The sequence below is a fragment of the Bidens hawaiensis genome, unplaced genomic scaffold (genome assembly GCF_021521415.1).
Source record: "Bidens hawaiensis isolate Kalapana, Puna unplaced genomic scaffold, B.hawaiensis_p1.1 tig00004931_1, whole genome shotgun sequence".
NCBI lineage: Eukaryota > Viridiplantae > Streptophyta > Magnoliopsida > Asterales > Asteraceae > Bidens > Bidens hawaiensis.
This window is the reverse complement of record NW_027491311.1, coordinates 323,845-349,412: the sequence shown is the minus strand read 5'-3', so window position 1 is coordinate 349,412 and position 25,568 is coordinate 323,845. Positions and strand designations below refer to the sequence as shown.

The 25,568-nt window shown below is 34.3% G+C and overlaps 4 protein-coding genes across 4 annotated transcripts; all 4 read left to right on the top strand.

The window, feature by feature from the left end:
• The first annotated feature begins 1,124 nt into the window (after window positions 1-1,124).
• LOC143628360 (uncharacterized) lies at window positions 1,125-1,801 on the top strand. The gene is made up of 2 exons (XM_077097976.1): window positions 1,125-1,378; window positions 1,420-1,801. Exons 1-2 carry the CDS (start codon window positions 1,125-1,127, stop codon window positions 1,799-1,801), a joined length of 636 nt encoding a protein of 211 aa, XP_076954091.1.
• A 228-nt stretch (window positions 1,802-2,029) lies between these two features.
• LOC143628359 (uncharacterized) lies at window positions 2,030-2,632 on the top strand. Its single transcript, XM_077097975.1, has one exon. It carries the CDS (start codon window positions 2,030-2,032, stop codon window positions 2,630-2,632), a length of 603 nt encoding a protein of 200 aa, XP_076954090.1.
• Window positions 2,633-7,373: 4,741 nt separating this feature from the next.
• Window positions 7,374-7,904, top strand: LOC143628358 (uncharacterized). The gene has a single exon (XM_077097974.1). It carries the CDS (start codon window positions 7,374-7,376, stop codon window positions 7,902-7,904), a length of 531 nt encoding a protein of 176 aa, XP_076954089.1.
• A 10,352-nt stretch (window positions 7,905-18,256) lies between these two features.
• On the top strand, window positions 18,257-19,777 carry LOC143628357 (uncharacterized). The gene has a single exon (XM_077097973.1). It carries the CDS (start codon window positions 18,257-18,259, stop codon window positions 19,775-19,777), a length of 1,521 nt encoding a protein of 506 aa, XP_076954088.1.
• Window positions 19,778-25,568: the final 5,791 nt, after the last annotated feature.

Genomic DNA, 25,568 nt, shown 5'->3' with positions numbered 1-25,568 from the left:
GGTGTGGAACAGTGGAAGGACGGAACTGCTTATATTTTGATGTCTATCTTTTTTTTTTTTTTTTGTCAATTTGTAATTATCATTTATCAAGTTGATTGTTTGTTTGCTAAAAGTTTGATAGTCCATATAACAAATTCATAATATTAATAATCTTGTTAATTGTTATAAGTTTTTTAATTGAATTGTTGGTTTACAATTTTTTATAGGCCTTGTAAGTTGTAGCGAGCATGCCTAACTTGTTCTTGTTTACATAATTTTGTGTAGATCCTTTTTAGCTTATTTGGTGAATTGGTGATTTGCTCGTTTACTAAACCGGTGATGTCTTCACAAGTAAAACAAAAACAAGGTGCTCATTTTTTTACCCTCTTATATAATTGTGATGATTGTTTTTTGTTTTTTTTGTTGTTGTCATGTAAATTGATTTGTTTTGTTGTCATCTAGGAACTCTTAACAATTTCTTAAAAAGAAAGGTTCCATCATCAAGTGAAATTCCTTCTAGTAGTAGTGATGGTCCGATTCCTATCTCTACTCCGACTATGCCTAAGTTAGTTGATTTGGATAATCTTCTGTGGGATCCCGCTGATAGTATAAAAATTTCTAATTGTCATCCAAATCAAAGAGATGAGATAAGGAGAAAATATTGGTTAAAAGGACCGTGCCAACCACACAATCATGAGTTTCCAAAAACAATGTACGGGGATAAATACCGCAGTTTTCATCCTTCTTGGTTTGATTCACATCGCAGATGGTTAGATTATAGTGTAAAAGTAGACAATGTATTTTGTCTATGTTGTTATTTATGTAGAGACACTGTCGGGATTAGAAACTCTAATGAAGCGGGGCGTAATACATATATTACAACGGGCTATAAGAATTGGAAAGAGCCAAGATTTGATAAACATGTTGGTGATGTTAATAGTTTTCCTAATAAATACAAAGATGTGAAGATCTAGTAAACCAAGCTCGGTCTATTAATGTTGCTGCCAATAAACAAGATGATATTGTGAGGAAAGCAAATCGAGTTCGATTGACTGCTATGATTGATGCCAGTCGGTTTTGTTTGAAATGCGCATTATCATTTCGAGGTCACGATGAATAGTTTTAAAGGAATTTTTTTGGAATTAATGGATTTGATCATAAGTCAAAATGTTGAACTAAAAAAGTTACCAAAAGCATTAGGAAATAACAAATATTTATGTCCAAGTACTCAAAAGGATGTTGCTCATTGTTTTAAAGAAGAAGTGCTTAAACGTATCTTTGATGAAATCGGTGATGATGTGTTCGTGTTATTAGTTGATGAGTCTAGTGATGTATCCGGGAAAGAACAAATGGCAATTGTTTTGAGATATGTTGATACATATGGAATTATTAAAGAGATGTTTGTAGGACTTGTACATGTGATGGAAACGTCTTCAACAGTTTTAAGTCGTCTATTGACACTTTTTTTGCAAAACATAACTTGAGTTCGAGCCGGTTAAGAGGTCAAGGTTATGATGAAGCAAGCAACATGCGCAGTGAATTTAATGAGTTGAAGGCAAAGTTTTTAGAAGAAAGCAAATCATCTTATTATGTGTATTATTATGTGGTTGTGGTGGTTGTAAAAAAACATTTGGGTGTTGGGCGTTTTTTTGATAAGTTAGCCACTTTGTTGAATGTAGTTTGTGCTTCTTGTAAGAGAAATGACATTCTTCGAGAAACTAAGAGAGAAAGGGTAGCAAAGGAGATTAATTGTGGGTTAATTATGACCGGAAGTGGGTTAAATCAAGAGCTTTCTCCTATACGGCCAGGAGATACACGGTAGAATTCTCACTACAAAACACTTATGCACTTAATTGATATGTTTCCATCCATTGTTAATGTGCTTGAACATATTGTAAAGGAATGCCCTAATGATCTAAGCAAACGTCAAGCGGATGGTATTTTAGAATACTTCAAAACATTTGAATTTTTGTTTTATCTACATTTAATGTTTCACATTTTAGGAATAACAGATACTTTATGAAGAGGACTTCAAAAGAAAGATCAAGAAATGGTAGAAGCGGTTTCAATGGTGGAATCAACCAAAGCGGTCTTGCAAAATTTTAGAGAAAGTGGATTTGATAAAGTTTTAACAAAGGCATCTAATTTTTGTGGTAAGCATAATATTCAAATATTGGACATGGAGAAAGATTATGTTCCTTCAAGATCTCGGAACCAAAGGAACAAAATCACCAATCGACATTATTTCAAGATTGATTGTTTTAACGCTATTATGGATAAGTTGCTTCAAGAATTTGGTGATCGATTTAATGAAGTTAACATGGAATTGCTTAAAAATATAGCGGCTTTGAGTCCGCGTGACTCTTTTGCTCAATTCAACACATCAAAGTTACTTCGGTTGAGTGAGTTCTATCCATATGATTTTGATGATAGGGAAAATATTAAGCTTGAGCATCAACTATCCTTATATCATCATAGTGTTCTAAATGACACAAAGTTTGCTAACTTGAAGAGTATCGCTGACCTTTCTAAAATGATCGTGAAGACAAGGAAACATCTATCTTATCATTTGGTATATCGACTATTAAAGCTAGCATTGGTTTTGCCTCTTGCAACTGCATCTGTGGAGAGATCTTTTTCGGCGATGAAATGAATAAAGTCAAGTTTGCGCAACCGTATTAGTGATGATTTCTTGAACGCTTGTGTCATTTATGCTGTGGAAGTAGATGAACTTGTCAATGTAACTAATGAAGATGTAATCGAGCTTTTCTAAAAGATGAAAACACATAGAGGACAATTGTAATCGACGTACTTTGAATTTTATTTTGAATATTTAATGAATGGTTGTTTTAACATTATTTTTTGTTGATCTATTTTGTGTCAGTTCGTATTGTCCCCCCCCCCCCCCCCCCGCGTATAAAAAAAATTCTGGATCTGCCTTTGATTGGAAGAAAGACAAATGGCTCTTCTTTTTACATGACCGATCGAACCATCTTATTGGACCATTCCGGGCTCTAGCCTAATTAAAAAAGGATATCATTATTAAAAATTATAAGCTTGATAAGTAATAATTTTTTTAAAACAACTTTTTATGTATACTTTTAGTTTTTTTTAATTTAGTGTTTTAATTTTAATGTAATTTTTTTATTTTTTATATAATGTAGTTTTATTTGTTTTATTCTTATTAAAAAATAAAAACAATAATAACAAGGTAAAGATTAAGGTGTCAGAGGTCATCGGAAATCGAGTGGAGGCTGTGGTAGTTGTCTGCAAAAGAAGATGTGGAAGGAGATGGGGTAATTGTGTAGATAAGGCCATCTCTACTTTGGTGGGATGGTAAAGGCTTAGGCCTTTGGGTGAGAGGTCCAGGGTTCGATCCTTGGCAATGGCGATTTATTGTAAATAGTAGGAGGCAAGCTTAAACATTCAAAAAAAAAAAAGATAAGGTTTCATCGGACCCATTTATCTCTTTTTTTTGTTATAATAATAATAATGTAACGTTTTCTATTTCTTTTTTTTTTAAACACGCAATATTAAAAGACCATTCTACCCCTTGATTTAATGATAAAAACTAATGGGGTTAGTGATTTGGATGTAAATGACAAGAAGAGGAAAACCTTGATGGCCCAGATGCACAAAGCAAAAATTTTAGAGGAAAGTCGCATTATTGACCAAACCTCAAGGACCATTTTGACACTTTACTCTTTAAAAAAGTATGTAGGCCCAAATTTTTTAATACTTTCATTCTTTAATTGAGGAATAATATTTTTATTTTTGCGGCATTTACATATGTCCCCACTTTAAATTCCGTTATTACATATTTACCCAAACCTTTAAAAATCAATTACATATTTCTCCTCTCCAAACTACATATATTACATATCTTTACATTTCATTAGAAATAACTAATTAAATGACTGTTTTACACTTAATGAACTAATTAAACAACTATTTGCATATATCCCCTTTGTAAAAACATTAATTACATATATCCTATTGGAGTCGATTTTTTTTAATAGTTAGCAAATATAGAAAAAAATGTATTTTTACTTACGTAATTACTTTATAGGCATATGAACATATTTTGTCATATAATATTTGTATATTTCAACTTTTTATTGTTGTTTTCAAATATATAAATCAGAAGTCATATGTATAGAACAAATATATGAATATTCCAATAGCCGTTATATATCGAGCATAAAAAAAAACTAATAAACCAATAGTTGTTGTACATAGTATTTCTTTATAGCTCCTTAACAAAACATTGGGTATTGAATCATTCAGCCCTAATCAACAGTAGTTGATCAAAAGAGACCATCATACACGATTGTTTTAAAATAACAATCACCGATAATCATAGTTACCTCTCCAAATACAAAAACACAATTGTCAATGTCTACCAATTATGATACCCAAAAAAAAAAAAAGCAATTGCTCCACTTTGATTAATTGTGTTCATGATCTTTTGAATTCTTTTTTTTGGTCCCCTTTTACTTGTTGAGGCTTGAAGTTGAATAGAATCTTGAGGGGTTGAACCTTTTGCATTTCTTTTCACAGAGTCCATAGTGATGATAAAGCGGATATTTTTGTCCCTTTAGATGACCGAAAGTAGCCTTCATATTTTAATTTTATCCTATACTTACAAATCTTGGATGATATCATTCTCAAGTGTTGGTGATTGATCCATATTCTCCCATACTAGTGTAATTGAGTAGGTTTCTATAGCATCCATATTTTCGTCTTCCATAATCTACCTAATGCGAATAAACCAAAACAAAGAGTAATGATTAAGTTGCCAACAGTTTTAATCCAATAGCATACTAAGTTAAACAAAGTTAGGTAAAATTGTTGATCACAAACAAATCCAACAACATATGATTAGCGGAGCTAATCACCATCTAGGATTAAGTCAAAATAAAAAATAATGGATAAAGTTTTTCCATTGAACAACATAGATTTGTAAATATTCTAGTTATTAAAAAATGTGCTTGATTAATTGCCATCTTTGACCCATTTTGGTTTTTGAACATTACAATTCCTTATAACAAATAAAAATACTCCACCAACATCAACCTAATAATGTTGTAACTAATCAAACACTACCAATTATCAATATCAGGAAATGATATAGAACCTCTTTTGAGTTATGCAGGATCAGATACTTTCAACATAAAACAATCACAAAAGTCTGCAATAGCGAAAACTAGATTGAAAATGCTATAGAACTCCTTTTGAGGTAGTATTCGGTACAAATTTCTTTCTTTGGCCTAAACTGGATGTAAAAGATGATAATGTCATACCCAACAGATACAAAGTCCATAAACAAAATTCCAAAACTAACCGGTTCCACCAAAACCAACAATACCAATTTTGAAGCTCATGTAATCGCTTTACTGTTTTGGCAAACCCTAAAAACAAAACATTCAGACTAATCAATATAAAAACAGCGTCTAGGTAAAAAAGACAATCTAACAAAATTAAACACGAATTTATAACGACCTTTCATTGTTGAAGTAGTTCAGAATTTGGCCATTAATTAGCTACTAAATCCTTTGGTTCAGTTTGATTGACCTTCACTCGGCCTTGAATGGATGCCGATGCCGTAGAATTAAAATATCTTTCCATTAACGAGAAATCCAATCCAACAACTATATAATACATGAAAATAATTCTTAAAGAGAATCATCTGCTTATACACTTTTCATAATCGAACAAACAAAACACTGCCATAATCGGACAACAAAAAAACCCTAAAAAAATATTACATACCAGACGTGAATCTAGAGGCTGCGAATAACATGTTGCTCCAGAGGATGTCGTTCGCACAATCGCTTAAAGAAGAAGTCTTCGTCAATGGAGAAAAGAAGCCGACGCTTGGATTTTTCCAATATGATTACTAGGTATTGTAAATTGAAGAAGGGTAAATGGGTGAATTGACATGAGGAAGGGAAATACGTAATTAACTTTTAGGTAGCGTTTGGCACGCAGGAATAACAATAGGAATGGAATGATTTATTACGTAGGAATAAAAAAAGTGGTGTTTGGTTGCTCAATGGAAATGAATCATCCATTACACATGGAATCCTATTTCATCAAATTCATTCCTTCCCACCCCTCTTCTTTTTTTTTCCATTCCATTCCTCCTTCACCTTACTTTCTCAACAACACCATCACCTAACAACCACCACCACCATCGGCACCACTACCAACTCCGCCGACACCACCACCGTTGCCACCACCATCGCCACCGCCACCGCCACCACCAATTTCGTCGCCGGAGCTACCACCGTCGCCATTGTATGTTTTTTTTGTTTAAAAAGTATTCACTTTTTCGAGATAGAAGTGTTTTTATTATTTTTATTTCATTTCTACAATTAATAAATGATTTCATTCCTATAGAAGTGTTTTAGATACTAAACAATAAAAATTAATAAATGATTTCATTCCTATAGGTTAACTAAACAAGGAAAATGAATGGTAATGATCCATTTCATTCTCTTGTCCATTCCATTCCTTCTTCCATTCCATTCCCTCTTCATTCTATTACCTCCAACCAAACATACCCTTAGTGTTTAGAAAGAGGATATATATAAAAATCTTTTTATTTTTTAACACGTATTTAACTAGGACAAAACACATAATATTCATAATCTAAGAGCACTCTTAACCCATTCTCTTCCATATAATCAATGTTTTTCTCTCTTCTGTTTAATTAAATAATATTTTTTTACACTTATCATTATCTTTTATTTTTCCACCGCTCACAGCCACTTTGAAAAAATATTAAAAAATTATACGGTATGAGTAGTGAAACTTCAAATTTAACTTTCTCGTATAATATTTTATCTCTCCTCCATTTACAACTACTAATAATTATAACATATAATATACAAATCTTCCTCACATATTTTTAAAGAACAGGTTGAGAATGCTCTAAAGTTCTAAATACTAAGGACGATATCCATAATTTTTGGGTGTTGGGCGTTTTTTTTGATAAGATAGCCACTTTGTTGAATGTGGTTTGTGCTTCTTGTAAGAGAAATGACATTCTTTGAGAAACTAAGAGAGAAAGGGTAGCAAAGGAGATTAATTGTGGGTTAATTATGACCGGAAGTGGGTTAAACCAAGAGCTTTCTCTTATACGGCCAGGAGATACACGGTAGAATTCTCACTACAAAACACTTATGCGCTTAATTGATATGTTTCCATCCATTGTTAATGTGCTTGAATATATTGTAAAGGAATGCCCTAATGATCTTAGCAAACGTCAAGCGGATGGTATTTTAGAATACTTCAAAACATTTGAATTTTTGTTTTATCTACATTTGATGTTTCACATTTTAGGAATAACAAATACTTTATGAAGAGGACTTCAAAAGAAAGATCAAGATATGGTAGAAGCGGTTTCAATGGTGGAATCAACCAAAGCGGTCTTGCAAAATTTTAGAGAAAGTGGATTTGATAAAGTTTTAGCAAAGGCATCTAATTTTTGTGGTAAGCATAATATTCAAATATTGGACACGGAGAAAGATTATGTTCCTTCAAGATCTCGGAACCAAAGGAACAAAATCACCAATCGACATTATTTCAAGTTTGATTGTTTTAACGCTATTATGGATAAGTTGCTTCAAGAATTTGGTGATCGATTTAATGAAGTTAACATGGAATTGCTTAAAAATATGGCGGCTTTGAGTCCGCGTGACTCTTTTGCTCAATTCAACACATCAAAGTTACTTTGGTTGAGTGAGTTCTATCCATATGATTTTGATGATAGGGAAAAGATTAAGCTTGAGCATCAACTATCCTTATATCATCATAGTGTTCTAAATGACACAAAGTTTGCTAACTTGAAGAGTATCGCCGACCTTTCTAAAATGATCGTGAAGACAAGGAAACATCTATCTTATCATTTGGTATATTGACTATTAAAGCTAGCATTGGTTTTGCCTGTTGCAACTGCATCTGTGGAGAGATCTTTTTCGGCGATGAAATGAATAAAGTCAAGTTTGCGCAACCGTATTAGTGATGATTTCTTGAACGCTTGTGTCATTTGTGCTGTGGAAGTAGATGAACTTGTCAATGTAACTAATGAAGATGTAATCGAGCTTTTCCAAAAGATGAAAACACATAGAGGACAATTGTAATCGACGTACTTTGAATTTTATTTTGAATATTTAATGAATGGTTGTTTTAACATTATTTTTTGTTGATCTATTTTGTGTCGGTTCGTATTGTACCCCCCGTATAAAAAAATTCTGGATCCTCCAATACTGCCCCCTGGTTTACTTGTATTAGAGTATGTCTTGGAATGATATTTAAGTATGTTTGTATGTATGTTATCTTATAGCCTATGATTAGTGATGTTAATTAGTTATTATTAACTATGGATGTTTCCGTATGCCTACTTTGTGTTTGCATACGGTGAGTGGTGATCTTAGCCGGGCCAAACTATACTACTCATGTTCTAAAATCTTATGGCGGGCCCTAGAAAGCCCGTAAGGGTGGAGGCTCAAGTGGCATGATCACCATCGGATGGAATGTTACTTGTTTGGGTTGTATGTGTGCTCGACCCTGATGTTATTACTTAGATGTTATGCATAGAGATATAATTATATAGATATATAAGTATGACTATTTATCGTTTATTATGGCCTAACTACTCATATTCCATATTATATCTAAACTATTGGAATGATTTATATAAATGTCAATTATTAAAACTTGAACTCACTCAGCTCAAGCTGACTTTGTGTGTACGTTAGTGTGATTTTCAGGTTAAGAGGAGGATGCTTACCGCTTGGACCTGCTCGAGACTACTTGGACGGTTGAAGACATATCTAGTCGGGGAATTCAATAACGAACACTGTTTCTTTTCAATTATTACTAGACACATTTAATTTTGGTTTTGGGCATAATTCCCGGGTTTGGGAACTTGTTTCAGTACTTATGATTTTCCACTGATCTTATACTCTGAACTTTTGAAAATGAAATGAACTGTCTTGGGTTTAAAAATTTTGTTAAGTTTCCTGTATGATTACCAACTGTAGGATTCCCGGGATTCGGGGTCTTACATAGATGTTGCTATAGAAGGCGCTCATTTCTAATGGGAGGAACCTTTTAAATACTTCTTTCATTGGAAAGGGATTATTCTTCTTGAAAAAGAAAATCTGGAAGAGGCTGCTTTCCTTTGCAGAGAATTCTTGCCCAAATGATATTTTTTCTTTATAGAGGGAATTTTAAGCACCTTATCCCTTGGAAAGCGCATCTTATTTTTGAAAAGATTCTTGTAACATGGCAAGGGGATTCAGTATGGGTTGCCTGGGAGAAGTGTTTGTAATGAAGTGATTGTTTTGGAAGGAGCATCATTAGGAATGAATTGTCTTGAAAGAAGGCTTCCTTTTTGGAAGGGGCTCCGTTATGACTTGCTTGTCTTGGAAGGGGTTTTGTTATGAAAGAATGTTTTGGAAGGGGCTTTGTTATGAAAGAATGTTTTGGAAGGGGCTTTGTTATGAAAGAATATTTTGGAAGGGGCTAATGGAAGGGGTTTGCTCCCTTCCATTAAGATAATATGGGTATAAAGGTTTCTTCATCATAAGAAACTTTTGAAATGTTAAGTGTTGCCACCGAAGGCTTTTCCTTTCGTTATCGATAGAATTTTTTGAATAGCCATTCCTTGGAATGGGGTTACTCTTCTTTAGTGAAATATCTTGTAATATGAAACAATGTTATGAGAAGGGGATTCCTCCTTTATGGAAGGAACTTTTAAACATGCCCTCTCATGGAAGGGGATTCTTTTAGAGAGAATTCTTGTAATATGGAACATTGAAGTAGGAAAAAGGTTCCTTCTTTATGGAAAGGACCTTTTTAAACACGTCCTCCCTTGAAAGGGAATTCTTCTTCTTTAAAGGAAACTCTTGGAAGGTGGAATGTTGTTGTAGGAAGGGGTCCCTTCTTTGTGGAATGAACATTTTCTTTAACCCTGTCTCATGGAAGGGGACTCTTTTTCTTGGGAGAGCACCAGAGGTGTGAGACGTAGGTGTGAGACGTTGTGATGTTCGTGAAGCTTTTTTTTGACGTGGTCTTTATTTTTTTGAGACCTTGTGGTTACGGTAGTAACAAATTAACACTTCTTGAAGTTACTTTCCACATCCGAAACTTTCTTCATTACTTATGAGCTTTATATTATGCCAAATAATTTGGTGCTTGTCTTGTTCGACCGAGTTCTTTAGAACGAAAGTTGTTATCTTGATGCTTCTACGATCATATATCCCAAGTATTCCTATCAAGGTTGCATGTGGTTTGTTGTAGTCGATCGCTTAATTAAAGTAGGTGGTGCACCTTTGAAGGTGGATAATAATATGGCTTCCCTCTTCTAAAAGGAACTTTTTGAATTCCTGATCTATTGGGAGGGTATTGTTCCCCTCTTTAGGGGAAATCCTGCAGTACCTAGGAGAGATTCTTTCTTCTTAAGAAACACTTTCAAATATGTAACAATTTTTTCATTAACGTTTCAAGATTTCCTGCATGACAAACTTAAGAGTTGTCTCCCATATGGGAGATCTAAGTATGCACTATAAGCTTTAATATAAATGTGTAGCTATATGTATAAAACATTTCAAATCATTAATGCTTTCTGTAAAATATTCTTGTATGTCTTTCAAAACTCATGGTAACATAATTTAATAATTTTAGAAAGTAATTTGTGTGTTTTGAATCTTTCAAAGGGCTTTCACTTTCAAAAAGGATCTTTGATTATTGATTCTGACACAAACAAAAGTTAATATGAAAAATGCTTTACCTACCACAATTGACTTCATTATTTGTTCTCTCTTTTTTTTAAGCAGTGGGCTATTGATGAGAATTAATAATATAAAAATATAAATTGTATGTGGAATACTTGTTGCTCTTTGTAGAGCACGGGATAAGCACTCATGTGCTATCTTTTGTCAAAATGTCTTTTTCATCCATAAAGTTTTCGATTTTCTTCTTATATTGTAAATGCTTTAGTACATTTACTTTTTTCCCCTTCATAATTGAAAAGGCAACACATATTTTCTTCTTATAGTTTTCAACACTTTATATGCCACGTGTTGTACTAATCTTCCATTAAAGTCAACTTTTTTATTTATTTATCTATTTGCTTTATTCTTAGATAAAGAAATAATGGTGAAACTGCATTTCCTCCTAATTTTCTTTTGACTTATTTTCTTATGCTAAAGAGAGTTAAAAGATTCAGAACCTGAACATGGGTAGATCGAAAATTCATGTAGAGTACGTGAAAAGAAAAAGATATGGCCGTTTTGCATGACGGGACTGAAACATGTTTGTACTCAATCCTATGAAGAAATTGTTTAGTAAGGGACTTCATTCTAAAGAGATTTTTCGGTAAGGGACCTTGTTCTGGAGATATTGTTTAGTAAGGGACTTCATTCTAAAGAGATTGTTTAGTAAGGGACTTTCATCTGAAGCAATTGTTTAGTAAGGGGCTTCATTATGAATGAAGTGTTTTGTAGGGGGGGGGGGGGGGGGCGTCATTCCGAAGGGGTTGTCTTGGAAGGGGCTAACTTATGAAATGGCTTCCTTGTAACGGGCTTAGTTCTGAATGGATTATTAGTTCTCATGTTGTCATATATATGTTCCATAAATGATAGACAAGCTTTGTGATAATCAAGATTTATTGGTTCCCCCGTGTTTGTCATATCCTTTTCTTGTAAAAAGTCAACTACATATATCTATGCTTTGCAAGGAAATATGTTCCACTTTTAAACCAAAGTTTTTATATGTTGATTAAACCAAAGTATTATACAACAATCAATAATAATAAATAAAATAAAAAAGATTTTTTATAGCTTTAAAAGATTGTCATCATGACAAAGGTAAATATCATCCCAACATTGATGTAGGAGAGTGGGTGAGAAATTGACATTTGAAAAACATATTTGCCATGGTATATGTCTTGTAAAACGTGAACTTTTTGTTTAGAAAAGGTCAAATGTACATGCTTTCAAACTGTACTTACTTTTCATCTCTCATGTGACTGTCACACCCCGACCAAAGGCGGAACATGCTGGAGCGTAACGTATTGATTGGACAGTAGCTCAAAAGACACTAATTAAAGCGACAATAATTATTTAACTTCATTAACATTAAACAAGTAAACAAATTCAATAAGTAAATACATTATAACTTGTAATTTGAGTAAACATCCTAAGGTCAACTAATGATCTTCGATCTTGAATATATCAAATACTTGAACTTGTAACATATATAAAAATAGAGTTTGCCAACACGAATGTTGGTGAGAATTACATAAGTTTTTGTTGTATATATGTATAGGAAAATCACAATTCATATGTAAATGATGAGCATTACAATTTCTATGAAAATAAACAACTAAATAGATGTGGACCCGTTCCTATTGATACGAAATCAATGTACTTGGGTAGGTGTATGATCATACTAGATGAGAATAGACGAGGATGAGATACCAACCACCAAACATAAAATAAACACTTAAGCACATAGAGCATAATCATAAAGCATGCAATAATCACACATAAACATAAATTGAATTGTGTTTTGAATAATGAGGAAATAAAACATGAGTAAAGTTAATAAGTTATACATGCTACCCCCAAAATATAAAAGATGGAAAAAAGGGGGTATGTAAACTCACCTTAAGGAGTGGGTTAACGGAGACGAGATGACGATAAAAATTTAGATTGAAATGGTCGAGCTCATCGGGATACGTCGACAAAAGTTCCTAGTTGTTACATATAATATTGATTAATTATAATGAAAAATTAACAAGACTTGTAATGAATTTTGGGATTCGATTAGGTTCTAAATACGATTAAAATATCATTAGTTTAATTATCGAAAATATGTAATTAATATAAACTAGAGGGTATAAACAATAAGCTAATGCAATACGGTATAACGGTTACAAATTTGTTTAAAAAGAATTTTGAAGTCTTTTCGGGTTTACACTATTATTATTATTATTAGTGTTAGTGTTAGTATTTCTATTATTATTATTACTAGTATTTAAAATGATTACTATTTAAAAACCTAAAATAAAATAGGTTAAATAAACTAAAAATGAAAGAAAAAAAAACCGGGTCGGGGAGTATCGAAGGTTCGGTTTCGTTATTTATTAAATGTTATTAATATATAATGATAGTATTATTATAAAAGAAAAGGGGGTTTGAAAAAAATAATAACAAAACTGGACCTGGGGGACTCAAACCTGCACCCTAGGCCGGTTCACAAGTCAAACAGAGCAGGCACTTGGTTATATTATGAAAATGGTTTATTAAGAACACCAGGTGACTTTCCCCAATATCAAGTATAAACCTTAGAATTGTAAAACGGATTAATTGGTCATTGTAGATTAAAACTGATTTAGGGTTGCTGATCATTGGTAAAAAACGATCTGAATGAATATAACAATTACCCGTTTTAAGTTCGAATTGAAGGTAACCGCTGGATTATAGTTTCGGTCAAGAACACGAGCTAAAACTTGATCTTAACGGCTTCTGGTGTTGCAATTAGGATAGGGGTTTGAGTGGCGATGGAGTGAGGATGGTTTGGTGTGTTTAATTGAATTTTAATCGTGTTTATATAGTGTAATCGCCATATATAAACACATGTCTAGATTTTTATGAAAAACTTTGGATGACCTATCATAACTTCTTGGAAAAGATCTTTTTGTTTATTTTTATTCTCAACATCTTTGTCTATGTGTTAGACTAAGCCTTTGTAGAAGTCAAAGTGGCCAAATAATGTGTTTGAGTTCTCAATGTGTAAAACTTTTATCCCTACCGTCATCATCATTTTTCTTTCCTCTTTCACCAAAGAGAGAGAGAGAGAGAGAGAGAATGGTGTTTACATATATATATATATATATATATATATATATATATATATATATATTCTTTTGCCCTTTTTTTATATATATTCTTGGTTTTAGATAGAAATTCATACTTTGATGTTTTGATGGAACTTCAAGCTTCAATGGTGATATAAAACAATTCTTATAACCTATATAGTGTGCTAAAGTAACAGAAACCTGATGAAGTGGACTGCTGATTATATTTGTTAGGAGGGGAGCATCCGGTGAGGTGTTTCCGGAGTCAACAGTAATAAAAATATCTTCAGACATATCGACAACATTTATTGTTCCTTTGGACGGGTCCCACTATAAGACTAGTTATCCTGAGCTAATAGGCTCGAACGTGAGTGAAAGAGGCTCAAAACTGAACGGAAAGGGCACAAAACTGAGCTGCTTCACTCCCCCATTTTACTGAACCATGTGTAGACCTAAATAAGGTGTAGACAATTGCATTTTTTCCCGCTTTTGCACTTCGATGCATGCTAAATGTCTCTGTGAGTTCATATGAACTCCGAGGTTATCTTGGGCCTTTCGACCGTAATGTCTTCAACCTCCATATCGTCTTCATTTTCGAACAAAACTGGTCCACTAGTGTTTTTTATATCTTCCTGTTATGGATGTGCACTTGTGGGAACTTTGTACTTAGTGACGATGCTGGTTCGGATGGAACCGGGGCAAGCAGTTGCGATGGTCTGTCACCAAAGTGGTTGAAATAGTAAAAGAAAACGAGCATGTGTCTTGTTGGTTGAAAGCAGTCGCCGTGTCTGACTTTTCAAGACCCGCCAGAGAATATTTCAAGATCCTTAACTTCACGGAATATTCCGAATAGTTGGGAAAAAGATTCCGGCGACTGAAATAACGTCGGAGAACCTGAACTAGGTTGGTGCTTGTTTACCGAAACTGTGGACGAAAAACCAAGACCTTTTGCCGGCGAGACAACGTGGCGGCGGCGAATTTGATAGACCATTCTTTTAGAGGTTTAAATGAGACCCGTGATCAAGAGGTCCCACGGATGGCGCCAGTGTTGAAACCTATTACCGATTGGGGTAACGTTTCTTTACCATTTCTTTACACAACACACACGGTAGAAAACACACACTTTCTCTCTAGCAATTCGGATTCGGATCCAAGCAAAAGGAAGGTAGAATCTTGGGTGAAAACACCATAAAACAACAAGAAACACCACCAAGCTCCACGGATCTGTCCAGATCCGAACTCGAGACCAACAAAAGGTGAGTTTTGGTTTTAAAGGTTAAGTTTTAGGTCGGATTCGACATGCAAACCGATAGAAGGATAGATCGGGGTATATGATGGAAGAAAAACATGAACTTGATAAGTTATAACGCCACGAGAATGTTATATGGTAAAAATGTGATGTTCGGGCCTTATAAAACGCAAGTATGCAAAGTTGGTACAACCCAAAACCCCTAAAAAGGGTAAAATCGGGTCCTACGGAAGAGTCACGAAGTAAAATGGTCATTAAATGGTAAAAACAAAGAAAAAGAAGAATTTCGCATCGCATAAGCCATGCGAAGCGAAAAAGGCTATTTCGCATCGCATGACCATGCGAAGCGAAAAAGGTAATTTCGCATTGCACAGTCATGCGAAGCGAAACAGTTTCATGCGAAGCGAAAAAGGTAATTTCGCATCGCACAGTCATGCGAAGCGAAACAGTTCCATGCAAAGCGAAACAGAGCGAAACAGTTTCATGCGGAGCGAAACAGTTTCATGCGAAGCGAAATTCCATGCATGCGAAGCGAAATTCTTCCATGAGAAATTTTATAAAATTCATTTTCTGATGCATTTTTGTTAAAGGACCGTTAATGAAAATAAAATTCTGCTCAACCCCACCCAGGGGCGCTTCCCCTTGGACCCTGCTAGGGGCTGCCGCCCTTAGACCCCGCTACCAGGGGCGCTGCCCCCGAACCCCCTTAGTTGAGGGTGTCATTGACTTAGATATAAGAAGTAGTAGTAATGGATATTTGACACTCGTAATGCGTTATACAGTTAGCCGTGCACAGCTAAAGAAGGGCATTACTATTAACGGCGAGAGAAACCGACTTCAGGTGAGTTTCTAGCCCCCTTATCCGTTATGTTTTCGAGACTGTGTGCATACTCCTTGTGATAGTTGTTAATACACTTCACTTAAGCGGTAAGTGTATGATATGTGTATGTTATATGTATGACTAAGTATTGAATGAAAATGAATGTATGATCGAGTAACGTGACAGGTATGGTTATTGGAGACAAAGGGACCAGACCCTAATAATATCTGAGACAGAAGGGACCAGACCCTGATAATATCTGAGACAGAAGGGACCAGACCCTGATAATATCTGAGACAGAAGGGACCAGACCCTGATAATATCTGAGACATAAGGGACCAGACCCTAATAATATATGTGATGGTAGAGATAGAATAGCCTATGGTAAATCACAAGGCTTTATGAAAGAAAGTATGTAAGCGCGTGTGCATGTATATAAAGTTTATATGAAAGAAGTAGGAGTAAATAAGGTATGAATACGTATCTTCGGATGCGTATGAGTAAGGATATGAATGTATTGTATGTTAAATGATTAACTAGAACTCACTCAGCGTAGCTGACATTTAGTATGCACGCAGGCAAATAGATTGAGGCCGTTGGCTTGAGGAGGGACACATGGCATGGACAGAAAAGATTGGCATCTACGAAGAAGTGTCAAGATTGTTTTAATTAATCACAATTTGTATGTTAATACAAGAATGAATGTTTTGTAATGTGATGTATGAAGTTTTAAATTATTCCGCGAAAGTTTTAATTAACTCTGATTTTAGAACTGTGTTTATGAGTAAATCCAACACCAAAGTAGGGTTATCGGGAACAGGGCCTTACAGAAAGCATGAGTAATATGTTTCTTGTATCTTGTATTGGTTGAATGATTTGTGATCTCCCTTTCCCTTATATAGAGAGAAAGGGTTATACAACATGTACAATGGGTATATTGATATTATACATTTCCTCTAGTTCTTCCTTTCTTCATTCGGTCCGATCAGGGGCGGATCTATAGAGTAACATACGGGTTCACGGGAACCCACTGAGTCTCGAAATTTATATAGAATATAGGTATATTTTGTGAGAGTGAACCCACATATAGTTTGAGAGTGAACCCATATACAATCTATAATTCTGGTCTGGTGGTAACACTCCTCCTTTCAACACAGCAAACCCGGGTTTGAGTCTTGTCATCAGCGCCTTTTTTTTTCTTTTTTTTATCCAGCTACCTTAGGGTTTTTAATTATTTAGCCAATTACCCCACATCTGCTAACACAAACAAAACATACAGCACAACAGACACACGAACCAACAGATAGCAAACCCTAACTGCCCAACATTCCACCATCAAGCACTTGAACTCCGGCAGTCCGCCACTCCGCCTCCGTTTGCCGACGGCCGTCACTCTTTCACCCGCCGTCCTCCTCTCCGACTCCATCTCTCCTAATCTCCATCTCTCCTTCACTTCAGTTTTCAAGTTAAGGTATTTGATATATTCAATATTTTGTTGTTTTGCTTCAATTATTTTTGTTTATTTATTGAAATTACAATTAGAAAGAATTATTATGTTGAAGTTTTTAATTGAATTAGAAAATTAGTGATGTTTAAATTTGATTTGTAGGCATTATGAATATTAAAAGATATTTCTCAAGTGAACCATCAAACATTCAATCATCATCTTCAAGTAGTAAACAACCCTCAAGAATAGATTTGGATGATCTTCCATGGGATCCTTCGGAAAGGAAACCAATTTCATCATATCATCCAAGTCAAAAAGATGAAATTAGACGAACTTATTTGCTTAGAGGTCCATGTCAACCAACAGAGCATGAGTTTCCACAAACAGATTTTAGTGGTAAAGCAAGACATTTTAATAAGGATTGGTACACACAAAATTATGGAAATTGGTTGGAATATAGTGTCAAAACGGATAAAGCGTATTGCTTATATTGTTACTTGTTTAAGGAAATTGGACACAATGATGCTTTTGTGAGTGAAGGGGTACGGTGTTGGCATAGAATCTCAAGATTTACAACTCATGCCGGTAAATGCAATAGTTTACACGACAAAGCACGTAAAAAAGGGGAAGACTTGCTTAACCAAGCTCAATCTGTACATGTGGCACTTGATAAAAAACTGATAAAACAAAAAAGAATATAGAATTCGATTAAGTGCTTCGGTTATAGCTACTAAAGGATTGTTGAATGGTGCGTTATCTTTTTGTGGTCATGATGAGTCGGAAACATCTCTTTATAGAGGACATTTCATAGAGCTTTTAAAATTATTTGGAGTAGTAAATGAAGAAATTGATAAAGTTATATTAAGCAATGCTCTAAGGAATAACCAAATGACGGCTCCATCAATCCAAAAAGAGTTTTGTAATTATTTCGCAGCAGAAGTATTAAAGAAGATATTTGATGAACTTAGTGATGATGTCTTTTCCATATTAGTTGATGAATCGAGGGATGTTTCTAAAAAGGAACAAACGGCTATGGTATTGAGATATGTTGATAAATTTGGATTTGTGAAAGAGCGATTTGTTGGCCTTGTTCATGTAATGGAAACAACCGCATTATCTCTTAAGAAGGTAATTGATGAATTATTTGCTCACTACAATTTGAGTTTGAGTAGGATTAGAGGCCAAGGATATGATGGTGCAAGCAACATGTCCGATGAGTTTAATGGTTTGAAAGCTTTGATTTTGAAAGAAAATTCATCGGCATATTTTGTTCATTGTTTTGCTCACCAACTTCAACTTATTGTTGTGGCTCTTGCAAACAAACATCATGACATTTTTAAATTTTTAAATGAAGTATCAAGTTTAGTAAATGTTGTTGGTGCATCTTGCAAGCGGGTAGATTTGATAAGAGAAAGTCAAAGAGAAAGATTGGGATTGAATCCGGAAGTTGAAACTGGAAGTGGACAGAATCAAGAACTGTCACTTGCAAGAGCCGGAGATATGTGTTGGAGTTCTCATGAAAAAACGATGACCCGGTTGCTTTCTTTATATCCTAGTGTTATTGACGTGCTTGAATATATAAAAAATTCGGGAGAAATTGATGCTCACAAAAGTCAAGCAAATGGATTTCAATTATACATGAGAACATTTACTTTTGTGTTTTATCTACATTTGATGAAGCACATTTTGGGTGTTACTAACACATTGTGTGAAGCACTTCAAAGAAAAGATCAAGATATATTGAATGCGGTTAAGCTAGTCAAAACTACTAAAGAAGAATTACAAACCTATCGACTTGAAGGTTTTGACTCGCTTTTGATAAATGTCACATCCTTTTGTGACAAGTATGATATTGAAATGGTTAACATGGAAGCCGCTTATGTTGACCTGAAAAATCGAAGAAAGAAGACCGACATCACTAATCGTCACCATTATGTGGTTAACAATTTTAACACGGTTCTCGATATGCAAATTCAAGAGCTTGGTAACCGTTTTAACGAGGTAACCACTAACTTGCTTACTTATGTGAGTTCTTTGAGCCCGTGTCTAAATTTTGAAGCCTTTGATAAACTAAATTTGCTAAAGTTGGCCGAGATGTATCCATGTGATTTTAATTTTGATGAAAAAGACAAACTTATCTATGAACTCGGCACCTACATTGCTAATGTGAAAGAAGATACACGCTTTGACAACTTGAATGGGGTAAGTGAGCTTGCCAAAAAGATGGTGGAAACAAGAAAACACATCGATTTCCCGTTGGTCTATCGTTTAATAAAGATATCGTTAGTTTTACCGGTTGCAACGGCGAGTGTTGAAAGAAGTTTTTCTTCAATGAAGCATTTGAAGACGGAATTACGTAATAGGATGGGTGATGGATTATTGAACGATGCTTGTATTTTTTTACATTGAAAGAGAGTTCCTTCAACAAGTTTCGATTGAAGATGTGATGCAACGTTTGCAAAAAATGAAAACTCGTAGAGAACAACTATAAGTAAGTTCTTTTTTTTTTTTTTAATTTTAAAAAGACAATCGTATCTTTATTATGTACGTTATCCTTTCTATGACGATGTTTGTTTTTTTGTTAATTTATCATATTTATGTTATGTAATGAACCTTACCCGACCCAAACCGTTGAATCGACCCGAAATTTTTTATGACCGGTCATATAAAATTAGAGCATTTAAAAAAGTGAACCCATTGGAAAAAAATCCTGGATCCGCCACTGGGTCCGATCACTCCTTGGCTTTTTATCCCCCGGATCATGCTTCTTGTCTTGAGACAATATATCTTAGGCTACCAACCGGATCAGGTAAAAAGGAGACCATTTCCCTCCCAAATCTCTTTCCCACCAAGCATCATTCTAGAATGATCTTTTTCCTTTTGTCTTGGGCCTTCTTTCTTGCTTAATGGATCTTAGCCTACCTCAAGAGCGCAATTCCGAGGTAGGCTCCTCACTTGTAAATAAAAGTTTTGGTCTATATGATATTGTTAGAAACACATGCTCCATTGATGAGTCTACCAAAGAAAACTAGGATAGTTTTACTCGTAAACCGCAACGAAAGTTAATAAAAACGAGAACTCTGTCACAGTGACGAGCATTTGTATTAGCATTCACCTTGTTAATTATTTTATTATCATTTGCAGAATTTGGGCAGGATCGGGTAGGAATCCAGTGGGAACGCCTTTAACAATTTGGTCGGAATCGGGTGGGAATCCTATGGCAGGGCCTTTGACTGCACAAAGTGGTTTTACCGTTGCGCACACGAGCTAAACTATTGTTTAGTGTCAATCTGGTTGCAGCGCCTTTGAGTGCATAAAGCGGTTTTGCTGCGATGAGTTGCACACGGGTGCCTATACTACAAGCACGGGATTTGATTTGCAGGATCCCGCGGAATTAAAAATAATTCAACTAAAAGATGTGTCAAGCGGTCCTGAATTTCATGTAGATTCATTTGCAGGTTGAACTGATAAATCCAAATATAGTTAAATGCTTTTATAAAAATAAACAAAGAAATGCATTTTCATGAAGATGCGATAATTTCTTAAACAAAGATGTTCAGTCAAAAGTACAAAATGGAAACGAGCCATATGCTTGTTTGCAGGTATGAAATTGTAATTGCTAAATCATCAACATAACATAAATTAGTGAAAGTAGCCGGAAAAAGGTTGTTCAGCTACACCTTCAAAAGAAAAACATCAGATTCGTCGTCCTCACATGTCATGTGAGCGATACTACTCTATGGTAGCGTTTGATATAAAGAAATAAGAGGTGGAATCTTTACAAAGGAATGAAAAAAAAAATGTTCGATTATTTAACTATTCCACAAGAAATTAAATTTCTTTCAAATATAGGATTTTCATTCTTTTGAAAGTAGGTATTTTATTTTTATTCCTTCATGAAATGGAATCAAAATTTTATTATTATTATTATTTGATTATTATTATATTATAAATATTATTATATGAAGGTTATTATATTATTATATTATCATATTGTATTATATATATTAATTATATTTTTGATCCGTCGACATACTCTCAACTTCACTATTCATTCAAATTGCTATATATGATGTTTGTATTACGTGCATTAGTGATTGTAGTTAAAACTTAAAATAATGCCTGACTATTTTAGTTGTACGTTACTAATTATTGGTTGTAACTTGGTTTTCCACTTGGCACCTGCATAAGTTATTTTTCTGTATCTGTGCTCCACGTATCCCCTTTTCTGCCACGTACGGTTCCAACCTTCCTTTTTACTTCTTCCCATTTTATTTTATGTTTTTCTAATTTCTACCTGGCAGATGTTTGTTCAACCTTCCTTAATTTTTGTTTTGCATGTCGTCTGTAGTCTTTCACTTAATTTGTAAACCGTGTTCTTTTTTCTCACGGTATCGCTTTCGCATTAGGATTTGAAGGGTACCTGTTCAGGATTTGATGGTTATCTTGGTGGGCCTAGAGTAGAGGACCTCCTGGTGAATTTGGTGGTGAAAATTAGGGCGGAGCTCTGGCTAATTACTAGCCTACTTCTAACGGGGTAATGTCTCTTGGTATGAATATGTTTGATTTTATAATTGAATGTCTTACCCGCTAGCCTGCCTACTGTTGGCTGCATTTTGTGTTTTCCAGGTACTATAAATTTAGAGCTTCTAAACTGGTCTTGGACCTTTGAATGGCAATGTACTCTCATTTAGGACTTCTGAAGATTGCTTGCTAAATGCTTTCCAATCTTTTGGCCAACTTATTGAAGGTATACAAAAGTGTTTTTAATATTTACTAATACTTTCTTTGTAGACCTTTACCATCATATTATTATTATTATAGGGAAATATATGCATGTGTATCTGACTGTTTGTGTCTAGATTTGCTAAACATTTTGTATGTGTCTAGCAAATGCGTGCCTTTTGTTTCTCATTCATGTTTAGGTTATATGAGCATATTTGCAATCGCTCTAACCCATAAACATAAGACATACATAGTTTTGCTTTTCCTGGAGACTTAATACTATCAGAAGTTGATTCAACACCCGATTTGATAGTGAATGACTTTCAGTCATGCGAAGGTACTGACTGAACAAGAACGTGCCAAATTGCAGAAAAATGTAGTGTTCCTTTTCTTGAAGTGTGAATTGTTTTATAACGACTTCTTTCTCATTACAACTTTATCTCCATTTATGTTCCAGCAACTGAGCAAGGAGTGAAAATACAAGCAGCCCGTGTACAAGGGGGCTTATTCAGAGGCTCCTGCAACCAATAAAAAAGTATTTAGTAATAACTTTGTATACTGCTTTTGTTTGCTGAACTAATAGACGGGATGCCATTAGAGACTTCAGTTCGGTTTTCTTTTTGAATTTCTAAGTTTAGATAACCGAGTTTTTCAAGTAATTTTGAGTTTTGTTTTTTTTTGGTTGTCTGCATTAATTTCTTGCAATTCCACACCGTGATTACTTCGATTTGTAACTTAATGTTAGTCGACGGCCAATTTCTTGGTAATGTTTGACGTCGTTAGGCTCTTCGGGTATGGTAACCCCCGCAACACGGGGGGTCAAAACACTAGTTCTATATTAAAATAGAACCATTCTATATTAGAGTTATTGTATTATTATTATTATTATTATTATTATCATTTGATGCGTTAATGATTCATAATACACATGCATTTCAATATTTTGATGATTATTTTTATTTGATTTAACAATCTTGTTTTAATGATTCATGATACACATGCATTTCAACATTTTGATGATTATTTTTATTTGATTCAACAATCTTGTTGTAACGGTTGGTCCTAAAACGGGTTATAAATATTCATATTATTATTATTAATAATAATAATAATAATAATAATAATAATAATAAGATATGACCATTTCATTACTTCACAGTAATTAAATACGACAATAGAATGGTAATGATTCATTTCATTCATTTATTCATTTCATTACCAAATTCATTTCTTCATCCATTCCATTACGTACCCCATACCAAACAAACCCTATAAGTAGTAGATATGTCAACACTATCGTTAGGGAGTTTTACACATTTAATTTGTTGCAAACATTTCTCCCTAAATCTCCATCAAGCTTGATCAAGTAGCACCCATGCAAATCAAGTGACTGAAGGTGATGACAACCATCTAGAATCATCTTCAGTCCTTCATTCGATTTGGTGCTCCCAATGAGTTCAAGATGCCTTAACTCTTATAAGTGTTGCCTGATAGCCATAGCTATCTCATCATCAACAATATCTTCTTCATCAAAGAATTGACTTCTATCCCAGTATCTACAATATTCATGGAGGTGTCTAAAATATGCTTGATTCAGTTTTAGTGTTTTAGCATGGGGCAATAACGGCCGACAGTTTCAATATCTACATTCTTTACGCTGATTGTATTAACCTGAGTTCCTCCGATAATGGAAAATTCTTCAAAGATACCGTCCAGTTCTTTTCACATAAGAACCAAGACATTCGACTGTGAGACATTTAAGTTGACTTGATCTGCCAAAAAAACATGATTATTGGTGCATACTGAGCATTTTTAAGTTTTACAAAAGTGACCGTCATATTAAGGTTCCATACCTGTTAGCAATGTATTCAAGAATCTCACCATTGCCAATTTCCACGATGGTAATACCAACCAGCTGGCCTTGGCTTCTGTCAATAGCATGCCTATACATCTCGATATAGCGAATATACAACATGTTACAGACGCCCATATAAACGACCTTCCACATAGCAGGGTCCTTGCAAATTTCATGCCAAGCGGTGCATACTTTCTGGGCACTCATAAGAATGTCTTCAACACCAACTCTGTGGAGTATATTGGCAGTTAATTCTGATGGGAGATCCAACTAGTTCCTTGTCGGTTGTTCCACCTTACAACCAACGTCCAACTTGATGGCCTTTTCTTGATGCATTAGTACCTTGTAATGCACAAACCGAACAAAATGATTCACCTACAAATTTACATATATGATTTATAGTCACTTTATTAACAAATTGAAGATGAAATGACACACTTAAGTGTAGGCACGTAAAAGAACGGAATGAACACGAACAAAGGTATGTTCGTGTTCATTCATTTAGTTTAAACAAACATGAAAATGGAAACGAACACTTAATTGGACAAATGTTTTCATTTAAAATCTAAACGAACAATTCACGAACATAATTGAACACAGATGAATGAACATGAAAAACCATGTAAAAGGCGAACGGACACAAACAAACATAAACGAATATAAATGAACATACAATTAAATGAACAAAAACGAACAAAGCATTAAGTAGATAATTCATCCAAAAATAAACATAAACGAACATAAATAAAAGATCATAAATGAACGAAGAAAACACGTGTTCATGCTCGTTCGTTTAAATGAACACAAACATTATGTTCATCTTCGTTCGTTTATCAAATGAACGAACTTCCCAGCGGTTCACGAACAGTTTACTAAAGCATTGACGAACTTTCTGTATAAACTGATATTAACATATCTCAAATGCTTACTAAACCAAAAGCCCTAAAAAATTGCAGGAACATAAATTCAATGCAAACTGACCAACAACATAATCAACTAGATGAAATAATGAAATCATAAAATAAGCTAACATAGCCGGCGAAAGAAACATTAGAACTTGTAAAATCAAAGACAAGTAATATGATGGAAAGATAGAGTCACATCACACTGAAACGTACTTCTGTTTTCCAACGACGGTTGATAAACCGGGAGGCGATGCAGAAATATAAACAATTGTTAAAAGTGACTGTCCGATTGACTCATTTATAAGGCGGTTATAACATGTCGGACCACGATAAGACACGACACGTTAAGATAAGATGACATGTGTTACTAAACACGAACACGACACGATAACTAATCGTGTCATTTTTTCCAAACATGAACACGAACTTGTTTAGTGTTAAGACGTGTTAAGGGGCCTATTTAAACACATAATGAAAAATGCATGTATAACGAAACAAAAATTTTCAAAACAAGAATAAAAGTCTGAATTAATGCATAATCTATAACATATTTGAAACAAAAAATCACAATCGTTAACATATATGAAACAAAAAACCACAAATCCATAACATACTTGAAACAAAAAACCATAGAAGCAAATCATAATATCCATTAAAAATATAACAGCGGGTTCTGACAGACATGAGTGAAATGTCGTATATAAGTCTGACTTTA

Coding starts and splice junctions, on each gene's coding strand:
- LOC143628360 (XM_077097976.1), top strand. CDS start 1,125: ATGGATTTGATCATAAGTCAAAATGTTGAACTAAAAAAGTTACCAAAA. Junction 1,379..1,419: donor TATGGAATTATTAAAGAGAT/GTTTGTAGGACT, acceptor CGTCTTCAACAG/TTTTAAGTCGTCTATTGACA.
- LOC143628359 (XM_077097975.1), top strand. CDS start 2,030: ATGGTAGAAGCGGTTTCAATGGTGGAATCAACCAAAGCGGTCTTGCAA.
- LOC143628358 (XM_077097974.1), top strand. CDS start 7,374: ATGGTAGAAGCGGTTTCAATGGTGGAATCAACCAAAGCGGTCTTGCAA.
- LOC143628357 (XM_077097973.1), top strand. CDS start 18,257: ATGACGGCTCCATCAATCCAAAAAGAGTTTTGTAATTATTTCGCAGCA.